General features: G+C 42.1%; 1 protein-coding gene, 1 long non-coding RNA gene and 1 pseudogene across 3 annotated transcripts; 2 read left to right on the forward strand and 1 right to left on the reverse strand.

Annotated features, from left to right (window-relative positions):
- Nucleotides 1-4843: 4843 nt before the first annotated feature.
- Nucleotides 4844-12217, reverse strand: LYSMD3 (LysM domain containing 3). Of its 2 annotated transcripts, XM_043514708.1 has the most exons (3): nucleotides 11669-12217; nucleotides 11137-11409; nucleotides 4844-8591 (listed from the first exon to the last, which is right to left on the reverse strand). In XM_043514708.1, the coding sequence occupies exons 2-3, from the start codon at nucleotides 11392-11394 to the stop codon at nucleotides 7926-7928; spliced, it is 924 nt and encodes a 307-aa protein (XP_043370643.1). In that variant the 5' UTR covers nucleotides 11395-11409; nucleotides 11669-12217; the 3' UTR covers nucleotides 4844-7925. The 2 variants fall into 2 exon arrangements, with proteins under 2 accessions (XP_043370643.1, XP_038258956.1); XM_038403028.2 differs by having other exon boundaries at nucleotides 11137-11783.
- On the forward strand, nucleotides 11826-18916 carry LOC119856004. Its single transcript, XR_005293111.2, has 3 exons — nucleotides 11826-12410; nucleotides 14968-15152; nucleotides 17268-18916. It is a non-coding gene; the product is annotated as an uncharacterized LOC119856004 (long non-coding RNA).
- LOC119856449 lies at nucleotides 13874-13977 on the forward strand (annotated as a pseudogene).
- Nucleotides 18917-19290: the final 374 nt, after the last annotated feature.

Here is a 19290-nt window from a genome sequence, read left to right on the forward strand (position 1 = left end):
GAAATTTACTCTGGTCACTAATTAGGACTTTGTGTTGAAGTTAACTTTTTTATAACTAATAATGAAGAGTTTAGGACTAAAGTTTGTGGGTTTTAAATTTTTGTATAGTATGGTCTGCACCCCAACTGCATTTAGGCAAATAGGCTGCCTCTACATGGCCATGGCATGTCCAGTTATTTCTCTGCCCATCCTTGCATGTGAGCTCCTGCTCCAACTCAGGAAGAGAGAAGCTGAGCAGATGCCATAATAAAGTCACCATTTTTTGAACACTCCAGAGCAACGGGTAGCTGCAGCTGATCCTAATAAACTAGAGAAATCCACCAAATGCATCCGATGAAGTGAGCTGTAGCTCACGAAAGCTTATGCTCTAATAAATTTGTTAGTCTCTAAGGTGCCACAAGTACTCCTTTTCTTTTTACAACCTAGATAGAGCAACTATAAGGTGGTGCGTAATTGGAAAACTTCCTAGAGAATAATCATCAATGGTTCACAGTCAAGCTGGAAGGGCATATTGAGTGGGGTCCCACAGGGATCATTTCTGGGATTGGTTCTGTTCAATATCTTCATCAGTGATTTAGATAATGGCATAGAGAGTACACTTAAAGTTTGCGGATGATACCAACCTGGGAGGGGTTGCAAGTGCAAGAATAGGATTAAAATTCAAAATGATCTTGAGAAATGGTCTGAAGTAAAGAGGATGAAATTCACTAAAGACAAAGGCAAAATGCTCCTATTACCAAGGAACAATCAATTCAAAATGGGAAATGACTGCCTGGGAAGGAGTTCTACACAAAGGGATCTCGGGGTCATAGTGGATCACATCCTGAATGAGAGTGAACAGTGTAACACTTGTAAAAAATGCAAACATCATTTTGGAATATATTAACAGGAGTGTTATAAGCAAGACACAAGAAGTAATTCTTCTGCTCTACTCTGCTGATTAGGCCTCAACTGGAATAGTGTGTCCAATTCTGGATGCCACATTTCAGAAAACTTGTGATCAAACTGGAGAAAGTCCAGAGAAGAGGAACAAAAATGACCTATGAGGGAAGACTGAAAAAATTGGCTTTGTTTAGTCTGGAGAAGAGAAGACTGAGAGGGGACATAACAGTTTTCAAATATATAAAAGGTTGGAGGAAAAAGAGGAAGGAGAAAAATTGTTCTCCTTAACCTTTGAGGATAGGACAAGAAGCAATGGTCTTAAATTGCAGCAAAGGTGGTTAAGGTCGGACATTAGGAAAAATTTCCTGTCAGGGTGGGTAAGCACTGGAATAAATTGCCCAGGGAGGTTGTGGAATCTCCATCATTGGAGTTTTTTTTAAGAACAGGTGAGACAAACACCTGTCAGGGATGGTCTAGATCAGGGATCAGCAACCTTTGGCACTCGACCTGCCAGGGAAATCTGCTGGCGGGCCAGGATGGTTTATTTACCTGCAGAGTCTGCAGGTTTGGCTGATTGCAGCTCCCACTGGTCACAGTTTGCTGTTTCAGTCCAATGGGGGCTGTGGAAGCAGCCTGGGCCGAGGGATGTGCTGGTCTCTGCTTTCCGCAGCCCCCACTGAACTGGAACGGCGAACCACGACCAGTGGGAGCTGCGATCTGCTGAACCTGCGGACGCTGCAGGTAAACAAACTGTCCTGTTCCACCAGCGGATTTCCCTGATGGGACGGTGTGCCAAAGGTTGCCAATCTCTGGTCTAGATAATACTCAGTCCTGCCATGAGTGCAGGGGACTGGACTAGATGACCTCTTAAGATCCCTTCCAGTCCTATGATTCTATAAAGTAGACTTATAGAACCATTGTGCCAGCAACTGCTTCCTTAGGTGAAATGTGAAAAAGTAAGGCAGTATTTTATCAAATGCAGTAAAAGATCACAGAATAAGGAAATAGTAAGATACAATGCAATCAAAAGAAAGAGTATACAAATATAACGGGAGAGACAAACCACCTTATTTCATTGTCCAACATGAGGCAGTAAGATTTAACATGTTCAGAAATGACTTTCCACCAAAAAAATTATGGTTAGTCAAGAGAAAGAACAGGGCATGACTTCAAGAGGCAGTAGCTGAGTTTCTTCAATTGTCTTTTTTGATGTTCAGGACATCAATTCATACTTATCCAGATAATTCTTTCTACAGGTGGTTTCCCCCCCCCCCATCTCCATGGACAATTAAGACCAGAAGGGACCATTATGTTTTAGTCTGATCTCCTCCCTAGGCTGTAGAATCTAATCCACTAATTACCAGATCAAGCCCATAGACTTTAGCTGAACTCAGCTCAGGGCAAGTTGTCTTGTTCTTGGAATTTACAGTACCAGGAGCAGAATAGGAGAAGGGTATTTGGGGGCCTGAATGTACAGGAATGGGTCACCAGTAGAGGTCGCTGAGGACTCTACACCATTGTCTCTCTCACATCACTGTGAAGACTGAAGCTATTTCCTAACAATTCCAGACTGCCAGAAGCCAGAAATCATTCTAGTGTCAACTAACATGAAAACACACAGGAAATAGTACTTTAAACTACATTTATAAGTGTGTCTTCAGAATGTGGAGAAAGATAAGGTGTAATGTTACGGGCAAATATCTCCCAAACACACACACTGCCCAGGTCCCAGTGACTTGTAGAATTTGCTTATATAGTTTACTGAAAAAAAATATGGTTCTGTTGGTCAAGGGTGTTGAGTTAGCCAATATAAGTTTGAGGATACCCTTGTTGCCATTTTTTGTCTGTAGTCAAGCCTTGAACCCAAGGCTGCCTTTCAGTGACAAGGCACCAATAACTTAGTGGTAGCTTTGCCATCTATACATTGTACTACATGTACTCAGATGATTCTGGAGCTATTTATGGCTTTCCCTTTAGACAGACCTCCTTCCATTCCATCCCTGCACAACTGGTGGGGGGAAGATGTTGCATTACCTCCCCCCCCCAGAGAAATGTGGCTGTTACGGCTATAGCAGCTACCATGGCTGGTAGTGAATAAGGATAACCGTGCAGCTAACCACTGCAGGCACGACCCCACCTTAGCACAGCCCTTTAAGAATAAAGCTTGGTAAACTTATATTGTTCACTCTGTTGAACAGGCTCTGATAGAAGAATTGAACGGAGCAGCATGCCTATGAAAGTCTACCTCTTATAGGGAAAGATGAAGATGATAGAGTTGAACTATACTGTTCAGGGTCTGAATGAAACATGGAACTACTTTTAAGATAGCATTCCAAATTGGCACTGTCCCTTTAACTATATAGAATATGATTAATATTCCCCCATGTTAGCAGAGTGAACAAAACATTGTTTACTTGGGTTTAGGAAAACTTCTGACTCTGGATAACAATTTTACAAAGTAAAACGGGGTTCAGCTTCAAATTCCTAGAACTGTGGCAGGTGAACGTAGTATAGTATACCATTGGAAATGTAGTTTTGCCAGCCTGTGAAAACGTTGGCATTTGAAAATTAGCTTCACTAATAATTGGGTTACTTTTCTTGGACTTGTTTTTTAAAACTGCTTCACTCATCTCATGAAGCTAATGTTTTTTTTAGACCATCCAAACTAGGTCAAGGGCAGTCATTTATCTGAAATTGAGAGTCTACTCATACAATAGGGTAGTGATTCTTAAATTTTTGTACTGGTGCCCCCTTTCCAATAGCAAGCCTCTGAGTGCTAACCCCCTTATATTTAAAAAGGATTTTTAATTTATATTTAAACACCATTATAAATGCTGGATGCAAAGGTGGGTTTATGGTGGAGGCTGACAACTCGCAACCCACTATGTAATAACCTGGAGATACTCTGAGGGGTCCTGACCCCCAATTTGAGAACCCCTGCAATAGGGGGGGTGAATAACCATACTGTAATGTCACAATACATATTAGATGTAAATGTTGAGCTCTACACAACATATAAACAGAGATATTGACCAGCCTAAGGAGTTTAGTTTGAGGTTGTACATAGGCTAACAAATATTAGCCTGAGACACAAGTGTGCAACTTCCTCAGGAAAAAGAAAAGGAGTACTTATGCTCAAATACATTTGTTAGTCTCTAAGGTGACACAAGTACTCCTTTTCTTTTTGTGAATACAGACTAACACGGCTGCTACTCTGAAACCTGTTCCTCAGGAAAGTAGATGCAGGGCCAAGAACATACTGTCAAGTTCACGTTTTGCTGCAGACAAAAATATTTTATTAGAATGTTCAGAGCTCTCCCAAAACTATGAAGCAAGTAAAAGGAACAAAAGATTTAATAAGAGACTTACATCTTCAGCACTGCATTATTTCACATCTAATTACATTTTGTCCTGTATAAAATACTTTGTTATACAAAGACCATTTGTGGTAGTGTACTCCAAAATATATCAGATTTAAATAAAGCATTTACATATGTGCCAACAGTGCAATATGCACTTAGATTAAGAATTGACTTCCTGAGCAAACAATGTTTTGTATTTAATCTAAAGCATGATTCTTCACTTCAATTCACCATGTAATACATTTTTTCCACAATTCCAACTTCACTGTTAAAACAGTTTTGACAGGAGTCTGGCTTTACCACTTCACTTCTAACTATTAAGTGTGAATCTGCATCACAAAGAGCAATCAGATAGTTATTAACTGCTACAGTCGATACTGCAGTATCTGCCATAGTAGTTGGAAAACATAGTACAATTGCAACAGAACACCCCCACCCACAGAGAAGCAAACTCAAATTCATGCAGGCAACTCCCTTTAATACTAACAGGAGTCCCATATTCAAGGGAAACGTGTCAAACTCTGATAAAATTAACTTTCTGGTCTTAAAAATGCTGTTATACAAGCCAACTGAACGTTGCTCAAAACAACAGTTTTTTCTTAAGTATTTGTTCAAAACCAACTTTAAAAGGTAAGGTTTATACCTCTGCTGCAGCACACTTTTATTTGTTTTGTTTTTTTTTAAATAAAAAAGGAAGAATTCATTGACAATAAGTCACAAGTCTTCTCAGACCTTAACTCTGATTTGTGGGTTGTTTTATTTTATGTAAGATGGAGATAAACAAAGGCTTAGTATACAATGCCATAGAGCAACATTAAATAGCAATGTTTCTTTAGTTGTATTTTAACAGTATAGAACCCTTTCAGATCTAATTCAAGGTATGACCAAATCTGACCCTTATAATTTATTACCAAAATTTTAATAATTTAGTATTTTCTTTTGGCTGCTCATGTGTGTATGCAATGAGTCACACTTACAGAAAATAACTAGTATGCAATGTATCTTTTGAAAATCCCAAACAAGCTGGTTTCATGTTGTTCAGCTTGTTAATAATTCTCTTGGGCTTTTTATTGTGATCAAAGGACCAATCTCTGACATTATAAAGAATTAACATTTAGTTCCAAAACTAATAATTGACAGTGGACGAGAGGTTAGTTAAGGCAAGCAGAAAGAGCAAGCCTAAGTTTGTTCAGAGCACAGAATTGTATTCTATGCTTAAAAGAGTTCCAGATCCTACATAGATATGATTTCTATTAAGGTACCTTAAAAGTAATGTTGAAATCCTAGATTAAAGCAATCTCAACTGTTTCTAAACTACAACTAGCTGTTTAAATGTTTTGACCATAGAAGCAAAGCTGCTATTATGTTTGTAACAAGAGTTTTTGTAACTATTTCTAAAACAAATGTTAAATAATTCCTACTTGTATAGCTAGTTTGGTCCTCTCTGGAAGAAATTTTGCATGATCAAATTCTTCTGAGAGCTGCCACTTTATCAAACAATTCAAAATAGCCCCAGAATAAAAATTCACTGGATCAAAGTATACTTCCACCTACCATCAAATTTTAGACCACTTGAGCCTTAACATGCAATTTTCTCAAGTTTTACAATTTCTAAATAAAAATAGTCAGTGAACCATGTTTGCCTCATTTAACAAGAGGCTCAATTTGTCCTCCTTAAAATCTCTAAGACATCAGATTTCTCAAACATGAGAAAGTGTTTGTAAGTAGTGCATCTCTTAAAAATGTCCATTTCTCAGAATCACTTATTTATACTGTACACTTGGTCAAGATGCTGTTTAAATACAAAATATAACATTGAAGGGAAGTATTTTCCACTCAAGTCTCTTTTGCTCCCAAAGCCTATCTATTTATTCATATGGTGAAATAATTATGCGTGGAGGGCAACAGCGAGAACCTTGCTTCAGGGAGCAAATATGATGGGATTTAGTGTAAGTTTAGGCACTATCTTAATTCAAATTTTAATAAATCCCCATAAAGGAATACCTCCCCTTTCCTCTTTAAAGAAAAGTTAGTAAGTTCAAAACTCATTTCCCTTTTCTCTAGCTGTAACTTTCTTAGGAAAAATTTAGGTGACTTCTAAATGCAGGAACCAGCCTTCTTCAGGGGAAGAAATTTAAGAGCACAAGAATGGCTGACAAGGATCATGGGGACAGTAAGGCACTGCCAATAGCTGCAATCTCACTGCAGGCCAAATTTCTCTGCTAGATGCCACAGGGTTTCCCTCTGAAGTGTTGTGGGAGTGAGTCAGAAAAGACTGGTGTGTTTGAAGCCCTCCTACAGACTACCATATTCATCCACTCAGACACCTGAAACCACCAGCTGTTTCAACTGAGCAAAGCCAGTTTTTTTGCACTGTAAGACAAACTAGGGGAGTGACATGTCCTTAATAATACAAAAAAAGGTAAGGAGTCATTGAAGGAAATGCCAAACCCCTTAGATTATTTTGCCATACAAGTAGTTGAACAGAAAAAAGGCATGTTATTTAGCCAATTTCTAGTTATTCAGCCAATTTCTAGTTATTCAAATTTAAGCAGCTAATTATTACACAGGACAAAGACTTCTGTCTCAACAACTGGATTGTGTTTAGGCATCAGAGCATAGCCTACTTATACACAAAAAGTGACCTCAAGCAAGCTTCTGAAGTACATTTAAAAAAAAAAAAAAAAAAAAGAGAGTGCTTTGAGTCTATTGACTGGAGTGCAGGCAGAAAATGAGACCCAGCCTGAACACTGGGCCTTACTTCAGTAAAGTAAATTTGCTTATACTCAAAAAGGAGGAATTTAATGAACTGTTTGATTGTGCACTGATGGTGAAAAGCTCAAACTTCTATTAAATGTCTTTGCAATCTCACCACTTGATGTCTATTATGTAAGGCAGTAGTCACAGTGCAAAAAAAAAAAAAGAAACACAGTTCAACATAAGTAGTGCTCTGGCAGTATACGAAGCTTAATTTAGTATATCTTTAGAGTTAGTCAACAGTAGCTCTCACCCCAACATATTCATTTTCCTTTAAGGAAGTCTCACACTGATCTAAGGAAAAAAGTGGTTTGACCTTTATGTATGGAAAAAGGTTTTACACACAGAATTTACACTAGCCATACACTAAATATGTATTCAGTGGTATATATTATGAAGCGGGAAGTAGATCTCTTCAGTTGACAGCGATACACTGGGATATTAAGATAGCCTCTCTAGCATGTACCATTAATTATAAATAAAGCATGAAACCATATTTATTTTTAAATTAAACATGCCGAGGCAGATGCTTTCAGATAGCAAATTATAGTCAATTGTACTCATTTATCTCATGTTTGTCAGAACTGCACCTTAACAGCAATCGTTAATTAAAAACAAAACAAAACCAGGTTATATTTAAATAGAAAAAAAGTGCAAAGCCTTTCAAAAAATACCTGTTTACATACACATTTATACCATAACAATCTCACATTAAACCTGGTAATATAATCTGTCAGTTTAAATGACCTACAGAAGGATTATCTCCTACGTAAATGTGGCAGGTTCCCACAACTATTTAAATAAAGGAAGCAAAGCACCCTTGTACTTTAATACTGCCCCAAAAGAAGGAATGTATACATCAGTAATATCTATTCTTTGCATTCCAGATGCATTTTGCATTCTGTTTCTCTCTTCGTCTGAAAGTTATGTTATAGGTCTATGAACAACAGTCTCCTGGGACTTGCCATTATAATGCTGAAGCTCTTCCTCACTCTCAACATTCATGATGTTTGCTGGATTTATTCCATTTTCAATTTGTTTTTGTTGTGATGGTGCTGTGACTAGTGAATGGGCAGATTCCATTGTAGAATGGTGACTAACATCCACTTTCACTAAAACCTCATAATACAAGAGATAAAAAACTGGAGTTATTATACCAATCACCAACATTATCACCACTGCTGTCCACCATCCTATGCCCCAGTCTGCTCCATAATAGGGATCTTTCCGCTTTTTGGTTTTAGCATCAGGTTCAAAGCATATCTGCTGTGCAGATAAGGCAGAAACAACTTCATTAAGATTCTCTCTTTTTGTATCGTTACACTTTACTATTTGTTCTATATCGCGATCCACTTCTTTCAAGAAGTTGCCAACAGTCTCATTACAGGAAAATGAATCAGAAGTTTGTGATGTTTCTTGGAATTCTGGGGAAAACTGAGTAGAAGATAAGGATCTTGAAACTTGCTTGCCTTTCGGAGAGCAATGAGTTTCAGTCAATACACTGAACTTCTTCACTGGAATTTTGATAGATCTCAGTGCAAAAAAATCCTGGTCAGTGATAAGATTATTAATCCTCTTGATGTCTGCAACCTGAAGAAAAAATAAATAAAGCAATGTAGTTTAAACATGAAAGGTTTATTAAAGCTGAAGAAGAGCTCTAGCCTTCCAGAGTGACAGTCTACACCCCCTAAAAAAGGAAATCCCACATTATAAATGGAACCAAATCAAAAATATTTTGATGCAAGACAGGGAATCAAAGTTCAAAATACAAACAAAATTTTTGAAACAAACAAGAACAGAAGTACAGACTGGAAGGCGGGAACTGTGTTCTAATGCAAATAATCACTGACTCCCTCTGAACTTGGGGGAAAAAAAGTCACTCAGCCTGTCTCATTAACTACTTATAAAAATGGAAATACTCCCGCCCTTTCAAAGAAATGATGACCATTAGTTTAAGAAGTGTTTTGCAAACAGACATACTATTACTATAAAATGTGGTTTGGTTATTCTAGAACATCTAGGTAGATAGAAGTTCTCCTACTTTATAAAATCACCCCAATTCATCTAGTATAGTTCTTTCTTCTCTGCCTCAGTATTGCCAAGTGCAGCAATAGGCATAACTCAGGGCATTAAGTCTTCCTATGCCCCCTCTCTCTTTGAGAAAGGGCAGGGTTTCCTACAGATTTAAGAGCTCCGCTTATTAACTCTCACAAAAAATAGTCCAAGACAGGTTATATCATAAACAGCTACAAAAAGTAAGCTTATGAAGGGTAGGCAGAGGAGGGAGAGGAAAGAAAATGGTTAAAGAAGGGGTAGTTAAAAAAATAGATTTCAGTTAAAACAAGTGTTCAGATACTTAACTTTTTTAAACTTTTCATCTTACAAGATGAAAGTTCCTCAGATTTGGTCTCTGCAGACAGGCTCTCTTCCCTCCCCACCAATCCCACACCCCTGAGAACAGGAGCAAAACATCTGAGAACAAGTAAATAAGACTTCTGTTTCACTCACCAAGTTTTTTTTATAATTCCTTTACAGTCAAAATGGCTAGAGAGTTGAGTGTTTACATTTTGCATGAAAAAAAGCCATATAAGAACACCCCTGAGCATTCCCTAGAAAACTTTTTTTATTGACCAAGTTACAAGCTTTTGAAAGCTGCATGAGCAAATGTAGCTCATATTTTGTGCAAGTTTCTCACTATTCTGGTCAAGAAGGCTATACTACCACACATGTACAGCTAGTTTAACTACAAAGTGACAAATGTACTGAAGGTTTCACCTTAGCTGAGGCAAGAGCTCTGCAGAAGCCCTTGGCTCAATTCTAGTAGATTACACAAGAGTGCCAAGAAGCTAAACGCTACTCATGCAAGTTAAAATCCTAAAACTGGAGATGTTGCAAAGTTGGCAGCACCCTAAGATGCATGTAAGAAGAGTGTTCTCATCCCTCCTAAGGTGCATAGGGAGGGAGGTTAGTGATGTGTGGCCAAATAGCTCCTAGTGAGGTTATTTACATGTGCTAATACCCATTTATGGCTCATCTTCAGAATTTCAGAGTCCTGGAGAGAAAAGTTACTTATTTTTCTTTCTAAAAAATTAAAGTACCCTACAAAAATTTTTAGTGAGTACTGCTGTTATAGCATTGGGCATCCAAATCAAGAAACATCTCCACGCAGGCTGCTCTATTACAAGTCTTCCCACTTGTGGCTATGCACTGTCTTACAGACTTCAGATGCAGCCGCATATTCTCTCTCACACACACACACCACTTTTTTTTTTCTTTTTGCAAAAAACGCATAACATCCGGGAAATGCTTTCAAGAATAAAATCTGTGAAATGTGGTATGAAGATTTGGAATGAAAATGTAACGACAATACACGCCTTACAACATTAAGTCCTTTTGTTGTATTCTTATGGGCTGTTGAAGAGTTGTCATGTATTACCCCAGAGGGAGCTACCGTTCAGATTTCAGAGTAGCAGCCCTGTTAGTCTGTATTTGCAAAAAGAAAAGGAGGACTTGTGGCACCTTAGAGACTAACAAATTTATTTGAGCATAAGCTTTCGTGAGCTACAGCTCACTTGCATCCGATGAAGTGAGCTGTAGCTCACGAAAGCTTATGCTCAAATAAATTTGTTAGTCTAAGGTACCACAAGTACTCCTCTTCTTTCTACAGTTCAGAGATGTGCAATGTCAGCATATTTTACACACAGTAAAGTTTTTAAACATTCTAGGTTCCATTTGGATGAAAGGTGCTACTGTATACACATTCAAGATTACAGCCAAGCCAATAGTTTAAAACATGACAGCCTTTTTCTATATCATAAGACATATACTAATATTTTGTAGCATTTCTTTAGTCATTCACGCCAAGAACCTTTTCCAGGTCCAAAGAGGAGCTCTGCCTGGCTCAAAAACTTGTCTCTCTCACCAACAGAAGTTGTCCAATAAAGATATTACCTCGCCCACCTTGTCAGCCTTAGCCTGGGCAGTTCTTGCTTTCGAGGGGCTTAAATACTCATGCATCTTAGCATTCCTGGTGTGTAGTTTCTGTAGGGAACACGCTACATGGCCCGCTGGGCCTGAGCGGCTCCTGGGCAAAATGACAAAGCGCGTTGGGAACCGCTCAGTACACGAGACTTACCGAGCAACAATACTGCAGCGCTATCGCGTTTAACGTCTCGCCTTCCTGGATGTCCTTCGTTAGTAGCACAATATCATCCAGACGGTCTCGCGAGGTACTTCGTCGCACCTTCTCCCTCCCTCTTGGGCGCAGCTCGGACACCTCGCCGTCCTCCTCCTGCGCCTCGCCGTCCGCCTGGAGGCCGTTTCCGAACGGGTAGGCGCGGCTGCTGCCCGCGGCGGGCAGGGCTCCGGCCGGGGGCTGGCTCCTGGCGGCCATTCTCTCGGGAAGCCTCTAACGAGAGCAGAGAAACACCTGCCGCCCCCCCCCCCCCCGGCGCAAAGCCTTCAAAAGCGCCCCTCGCCCGCCCGCTGCGCTGGGGCCAGGCGCCCAATCAGCCGCCGAGGCCTGCGCACGGCGCTGCACATGTGGCGTTACACTAGGGAGGCTCTGCTGCGGCGGGCTGGTACTTGGGGCCGCCGCCGATGCCAAGGGGCGCGGGGCTCAGGGCGGCCGTGCCGGTCCCTCTCCCCGGGGGGGCAGCAGCCCCTACCTGCCGCTCCCCCAGGAACTCTTCCTGGCAATGGCGGCGGACGGCCGCCGCTCACCGGTTCCTTCCGCACGGGGCGGCCGCCACGTCTGCAAAGCGGTCCCGCCCCCTCCCCCCCCCCGCGCGCGCGAAGCCTGCCGCGCATGCGCATGGAGGAAGGGACGCTATGGAACGGGGCTCGACCTGTTCTCCGGGCTGCGGGAGCTGTTGGCTGCGGCTCGCCCCCCCCGTAGCCACGGTGCCGAGGGCCGTACGCCGAGCGCAGCCGCCCCAGGGGCCAGGCCTGGGGAACAGGCGTGTCCCCGGGGACCGATCCGGCCGAGGGGGCGGGGTGCCTGGATTCCCCTAGCCAAGCGCTGGGGCAGATCACGAGACTGGCCCCAGGTTCTTGGGGGTTTGCAAGGGACACCCGTCGGGGTGACCCGAGATCAAGCTGCAGCGTTATGTCCACACTGTAAAATGCTGCTGGGTGGTGCGGAGTCTCCAGCTTGAACCCGGCCCTAAATAATTCGAATGAGTTAACCCTGGTGCCCCAGGTCTGCCCAGCCGGGAGTTGTACAACGCATCCCAGTGACGCGTGTGGCCCTCACTGCTCTCCGACTTCTTCTGCAGTTCTAGTGCTTCTCCACATCCCCTTCTGGGTCTGAAATGGGGGGCAGATCCTGGGGCTCTTCTCCCCTTTCCCAGACCTAGATTGCAGGGGTGAAGATGGAGCGCATCGAGCCGACCAACCAGTTTATTACAGGTGAGAAAAGGGGAATAAAGCCTCCCTGAGCTGTTGGATATATTTCAAGGTTTCAGCGTCGCAGCTGTGTTAGTCTGTATCTGCAAAAAGAACAGGAGGACTTGTGGCACCTTAGAGAGTAACAAATTTATATGAGCATAAACTTCCGTGAGCTACAGCCCACTTCATCGGATGCATGCACTGGAAAATACAGTAGGGAGATTTATATACACAGAGAACATGAAACAATGGGTGTTACCATACAGACTGTAACAAGAGCGATCAGGTAAAGTGAGCTATTACCAGCGGGGGTGGGGAGGGGACCTTTTGTAGTGATAATCAAGCTGAGCAATTTCCAGCAGTTGACAAGAACGTGTGAGGCACATGATGGCATATATCACATTGGTAGATGTGAACAAGCCTCTGATAGTGTGGCTGATTAGGCCCTATGATGGTGTCCCCTGAATAGATATGTGGACACAATTGGCAATGGGTTTTGTTGCAAGGATAGGTTCCTGGCTTAGTGGTTCTGGTGTGTGGTTGCTCGTGAGTATTTGCTTCAGGTTGAAGGGCTGTCTGTAAGCAAGGACTAGCCTGTCTCCCAAGATCTGTGAGAGTGATGGGTCGTCCTTCAGGATAGGTTGTAGATCCTTGATGATGCGTTGGAGAGGTTTTAGTTGGGGGCCGAAGGTGATGACTAGTGGCGTTCTGTTATTTTCTTTGCTGGGCCTGTCCTGTAGTAAGTAACTTCTGGAGCCACACTATCAGAGACTCGTTCACCTGCACATCTACCAATGTGATATATGCAATCATGTGCCAGCAATGCCCCTCTGCCATGTACATTGGTCAAACTGGACAGTCTCTACGTAAAAGAATAAATGGACACAAATCAGACGTCAAGAATTACAACATTCAAAAACCAGTCGGAGAACACTTCAATCTCTTTGGTCACTTGATTACAGACCAAATCTGTAATTACAGACCAAATCTGGCAATTCTTCAACAAAAAAACTTCAAAAACAGACTCCAACGAGAGACTGCTGAATTGGAATTAATTTGCAAACTGGATACAATTAACTTAGGCTTGAATAGAGACTGGGAGTGGAGGGGTCATTACACAAAGTAAAACTATTTCCCCATGTTTATCCTCCCCCCCCCCCCCCCACTGTTCCTCAGACGTTCTTGTCAACTGCTGGAAATGTCCCACCTTGATTATCGCTACAAAAGCCACCCCCACCCCCCCGCTGGTGTAATAGCTCACCTTTCCTGATCACTCTTGTTACAGTGTGAATGGTAACACCCATCGTTTCATGTTCTCTGTGTATATAAATCTCCCCACTGTATTTTCCACTGAATGCATCCGATGAAGTGAGCTGTAGCTCACAAAAGCTTATGCTCAAATAAATTTGTTAGGAAATATTTCTTCTCCCTCCTCTCTTGTAAAAATGGTGTGCACTGCTCCCTTTGTCCTCTCGCCGACCCAAAAACTCCTCTGCAGTATAAATCTTTTGCCTTTTACTAAAGAATTCCGTGGAGAGAAACAGTTACGAGTTTCTACCCAATTTTTTTAGAGAGAGAAAGCTCTGCCCAGGTCTTGCATTAGCTCTGGTTGGCTTCTTTTGCTTAGAAAGCTGAAAAGTGGGGAAGGCTAGACTGACCACGTTCCAAAATGACACCAAGGTAGGAGCTTCTGGTCTATATCACTGAAGTGCCTTCAGCAGGGGCTAAAATTGTGTTATTCAAATCACAACAGTTGGCAAGATTGGGATTGGGCCAGACAGTGGAGGTACATGTTAAACCAATCTAATGTTGCCAACCACAAGTGTTCAAAAATTCTGAAGAAAGAATCATGAGATTTTAAAAAATAACACATTTTGGATATCAACAAAATAACTTTTGATTTGTCTTCTCATTTTGAGCCTTTAAGCCTAAGGTTCACATTTTCAAGCTTTTCTTTGTGACAAAGTCAGGAGGGCTAGAAATTTCCAAAGAAAGGTGAAATTCTTAAGTAGTGATTTCAGGTGCAGGTTTTTAAGAAAAACATTTGAGTCTCATGATACAATTGCAAGAGTTGGCAACATGTGGTCAGTGTTTTGAGTGTAACATAGGAGGTTATACCCAGCCCAACAAGTGGCTTCATCGGCATTAGTCTGATGATACACAAAACAAAAATATTGTATTTTATTGTATTGTATTGCCTGTTATTATTCTTTCCTTGAACATGTCAACAAATTAGAGTTGCTGCCTTTTTGGAATTTGCCTTGCAGAATAAACTTCAATGCATAATACCATTGTGGCACAACATCATGACTGTTTGCTAGAGTTTTTAGAGAGAGCTGACGGTCCCAGTTATGGGTGGGAAAGGAGATTTTGTAGGTGGCTGTTAGCAGAGTTCCTGTTAAAGTGGTCATTTTCATTATTTTATTAGAACACTAATGATGTATTAGGTCATCAGCCTTGTATAGTGTCTTCATTTAAATATAAATAAAATACATTGCAATGTGGTAACATTGTAAAATAAGGTTGTGATGCAGTGTGATATTTAAATCATAACAATGTAATGATGTTTTGACAACAGATTTTTCCTGGAAGTATTGCTTGAAGGATGTGAAATTGCCTCAGGAAAGTGGAGATGGCTCAGACAAAATTCTGGATACTCTATAGTAATCGTAATCCATTTAGAAACTCTTAAGGGAAATGAAGCCAATAAGAAAATCAGAAGTTGCAAGCATCAAGAGAGATTTTCTATCCAGAGCAATTAAGGTGCAGTACCAAGGAGGAGAGATATTGTGTTTAAGAACATAAACATAATGGGCTCTATTCTCAGGTGCATTGCAGAAGTATATGATAGGAGTTAAGTATGTGTTGGGCCCAAGGAAGGGCACAAGCAGTGCAGGAGTGATTCTGCACCATTTTAAAGCAAGCATAGTGGCATACTGCAGAGCTCATCTGCTAGCAGTGTTAATGGAAAATTGTGCATGTCCAGTACAAAATTGGGAGTGATCAAAATAAGCTAATTTATGGGCATCTTCATCTCAGCATTAGGTGTAACATAGTTCTAGCTACCCAGAGCCATCTTTAAACTACTATAAGCCCTTGTGCAACCAGGGGAATTTCTTAAATTTCTTAGGGAGCCTAACAATGTTATGTTTCCCTATAATTTTTTCTTCCTTGCAAAGTGTATTTGGTAGAATCTTACCAATACTTAGCCAAATCATTAGATTAGTTATTTTAAGAGCTATTTCTTGTTATGGACCAGATCTCTAACTGGTGTAAGCTACATAGCTCCATTGAAGTCCCTCTGTGTATAAGCAGCTTTCATGCACCAGTTTCAATTGCTAGTCAGTTGCCTAAATGAACTTGTATCTGCCCCAATATGCTCCCCTGTAATACAAGCAACAGCAAATGGTGGAAAGATTAAATCCTCCTCCAACTACATTAATAGAGCATGTAGGAAGTCTTATGCAAGCTGACAATATTGGGTTAATTATCTAGAAACCAAGATTTTCTTATGGTATCTCTAGGTGACAGAAAATAGTAGTAACAAGGGAGTGGGAATTTCAGCTATTAAGAAGTGTCACTGGACTCTTGGCAAGGAAAGTCTGAAACACCGACTCGTCTTTAAAAAGGAAGCTTTCGGCAATAGAAATGAAACTGTCATTGTCAATAGCTGGCAATTCAGACTCCATTCATGTTGCTGAAAGACTGTTTTATAAGACTGGTCAGAGTAGTGGGTGGACCTTGAGAGGTCACGCTTCATACTCAATAACACCTACAGCTGAGTTTGATGATTATTCCAACATAAACTACTGATGGCATATTGTGTTGAAAATGGCACATTTTTCTTTAGTCTTTGGGTGGTGGGGTACAAGGAAGGTCAGGGCAGGGAATTCCACCATTTCTTTTATCTAGAGGTGCACCATCAGGGCGAAAGAGAACTGCCGAAGCAGCACTTTCCCTCGGAAAAAAAAAAGTATTGGAGTTTGCTTTGACCCCACTATACCCCTGTCTGTAACCATTTGTAACTAGTGACATTTTCCCATCAATATACAAAAGGATATATTCCCAACTTGATGAGCAGGATGGTAGCTGCACAGCTACTATGAATGCTAATGGGAAAACTGCCTTTCTCCATCCCTCTGTAAGTTACTTTGCATATCCTAATAGCGCATACTCAATGAGCAACAAGGTCAGTGTTAATCACTACATGGCATTCCAAGTGCAACTGCAGCAGGCTCTCCACCCTTTCCTTTGGACGTGTTGTGTCCAAAGTTGCTTGAACGGAGAAGAAGCAAGGAAATACGGTCCCGCTGGGAACAATAGATGTATTTTAAGAAACGATTCAAGAAGGAAAGGAGGTAAGGAACTGAGATGGGGGAAAGCTGATACCTTTTCTGAGTCATCCTCAGTAAATCACATTTTGTCTTTCTGACGATACATACGTTACTTTCCCCTACTACATTGTAAATTACTAGCATTTTATAGTTAAAGACATAGGCCAAGATTTCAACTTTGATGCTTAAAGTTAGGCATCTAAATATGTATTATAATCCCCTGAATGAAAGGGCATGTTAGAATATGGATAATTAAGAGATTCACTCAGATATGTACACCCAGAGGCAATCTTACAGTGGTGCATCTCCCTCTGCTCCACACTTGGGATTACCATTTAAGGGAGTTAGAGGAGGCAGATGCAACAATGTGAAGTCCCTGGTAGGAGAGCTCCAATGGAACCAAGCTGTTCAGCCAATGTCTTCTTACAGGACTTAAAGGGAGGAAGGCTGCAAAAACGTAATACAGTTTGGGTCTGTAATACATTTCTGGGGGAGTCAGTGTGGCATAAGACAAGTCTTTCTTCTGCTTTCCATTTCTTCCCAGGTTTGCTCAGCAGGTGCTCTCCCACCAGATCCCCAGACCTAAAGAGAGCCTTCGGCAGGATCTCAGGGAAGTGGGAAACACTGCCATACAGGGAGCTACCTCACCACTCCCCCTTTTCTTCATGGGAAATGGAGATTTTTATACAGAAGGTAATTATTAGGTCCTAAGATGTTCCAGAGCTACTTGGGCTCCCCCTGCTGGCAGATTGCTGTGAGGGGACTCTACAACCCTGTGGTAGCATCTGTAACAGGACAGCCTGCACAAGCCTACCTGCTTCTGAAGGTCCCTCCCCCAGCCTTGTGGGAGGGACCACTGGACTGGGAACCAACTGAATACGTGGGACAACTAACGAATAACAGGGTTAGGAGTGAAGGTCACAGGTTCTAAGACTGGGGATACCAAGCAGAGAATCTGGAGGGCGCCCACTGCTCCTGAAAGCTATCTAGGGAGCCAGCAGATGTCACCCAGAGGAACTCTACCTGGATGCGTGAGACCAGAGAGGAGAGGAAATAGGTTCCACTGTTGCAGAGCACCTGCCTTATTGGAAATCCAGCCTTGTGAGCAGGACCACTGGACCCGGGAACAACTAAGGAATAACAGAGTCAATAGTGAAGGTCACAGGTTCAAAACTAGGGATCCAGAGGGGGATACCGAGCAGAGAACCCCAGAGAGCGCCCATTGCTCATCAAAGTTGTCTAGAGAGCCAGCGGACGCTGCCCAGAGGAATTCTGTCAATATGCGTGAGACCAGGGAGGAGCGGAAATAGGTCCCACAGTCGCAGAGCACTTGCCCTGTTACAGGACTGGGAGATCTTGGGCTAGTCTGCCCTATTTAATTAGCACTACCTTTGTGATAATTAGCTGCTTCCCAGCCTGAGGGGGGGGATGGCATGAATGGGGTCAAGTGTTAGCCTGATGAACACCTGGACTGCATTAAAAGGACTGAGTCTGAGAGAAGGGAAGAGGAACTACAGTAAGCTGGTTAGGTGCTATGGGAGGCCCCAGAGATAGTGTTTGCAAGAAACAGGGAGGTCCCTGGAGGAAGCTTCTGGAGACTCCTGGGAGGGAAGGCAGTCAGACCTTGCTAATAAAGGGTTGTCAGGGAGAAAGCCCTAGGAGGAAGTGCTCAGCTAGAAAAGCAAAGAAGAAGTATGCAGAGAACTGGAGTAGGGGCAAAGAGCAGGGAACTTCAGTGAGTCGTAGACTGTGAGAGGGGCTCTAGGGAAAGCAGCCTGGAAGTCAGTGCTCTGTATCAGAGCAGGGAAGAAATTAAAGGTAGCCCAGAAGGGGCTGAGAACCAATCCCAGAGGATAAGCTGATGTAGCTCACAAGGGGCAGAATAACTGTTTAGATGTTCTCTTTGGACTTTTGTTACACTGAAAGGGGACTAAATTTGGAAGGTGACCTGACTGGAGGCCTGGGACCTGGAAGCTGCTGTAAAATCAGCATGGCAAATAGCAGTCCTGATTATAAGAACTCCTGCAACACCATGTCCTGGCTTGAGGGGTTCTGTGGTGGTGAGTTCTGCTGTATTCCAGGGTGATGCTCTGTACCTCGGGGAACCCCCTGAACCCTCATGTTCATCCTTATAATATGATTGTGTGGTATGCAATGCAAAGTTTGTCATGTTGGGTATCTTCAGAAGGTTCATGATGCACTGAGCATTGTTGTTATAGTAATGTTATAAGTTGTAATTTCATGTATATAGTTATGAGGTTGAAAATGTGTCCTCATGGCTTAAAACAAGCCCGAGCAAAACTCTCCAGGAGCAAAGGGGCAGTGTACACTTCATCAGGGCATGTATGGGCATGAGGCTGGGCACCTAGCCCAGCCTCATAGGAACAAAGGATACTGGCCTAGGCAGCAATAAAGGATCGGTTGGACTCTCGAGTGAGTCACTCCCCTTCCCTTAGTCAGTTTGGGACTATGATGAGGTAATGCTTACCTGACTCTGAAAGGGGGGAGGCAAAGCCAAGAGGGAAAAAAGAACATGATAAAAAAGAGAGACGCTTGCCATGCGCGCT

Source organism: Dermochelys coriacea, chromosome 5 (assembly GCF_009764565.3).
Source record: "Dermochelys coriacea isolate rDerCor1 chromosome 5, rDerCor1.pri.v4, whole genome shotgun sequence".
Classification (NCBI taxonomy): Eukaryota; Metazoa; Chordata; order Testudines; family Dermochelyidae; genus Dermochelys; species Dermochelys coriacea.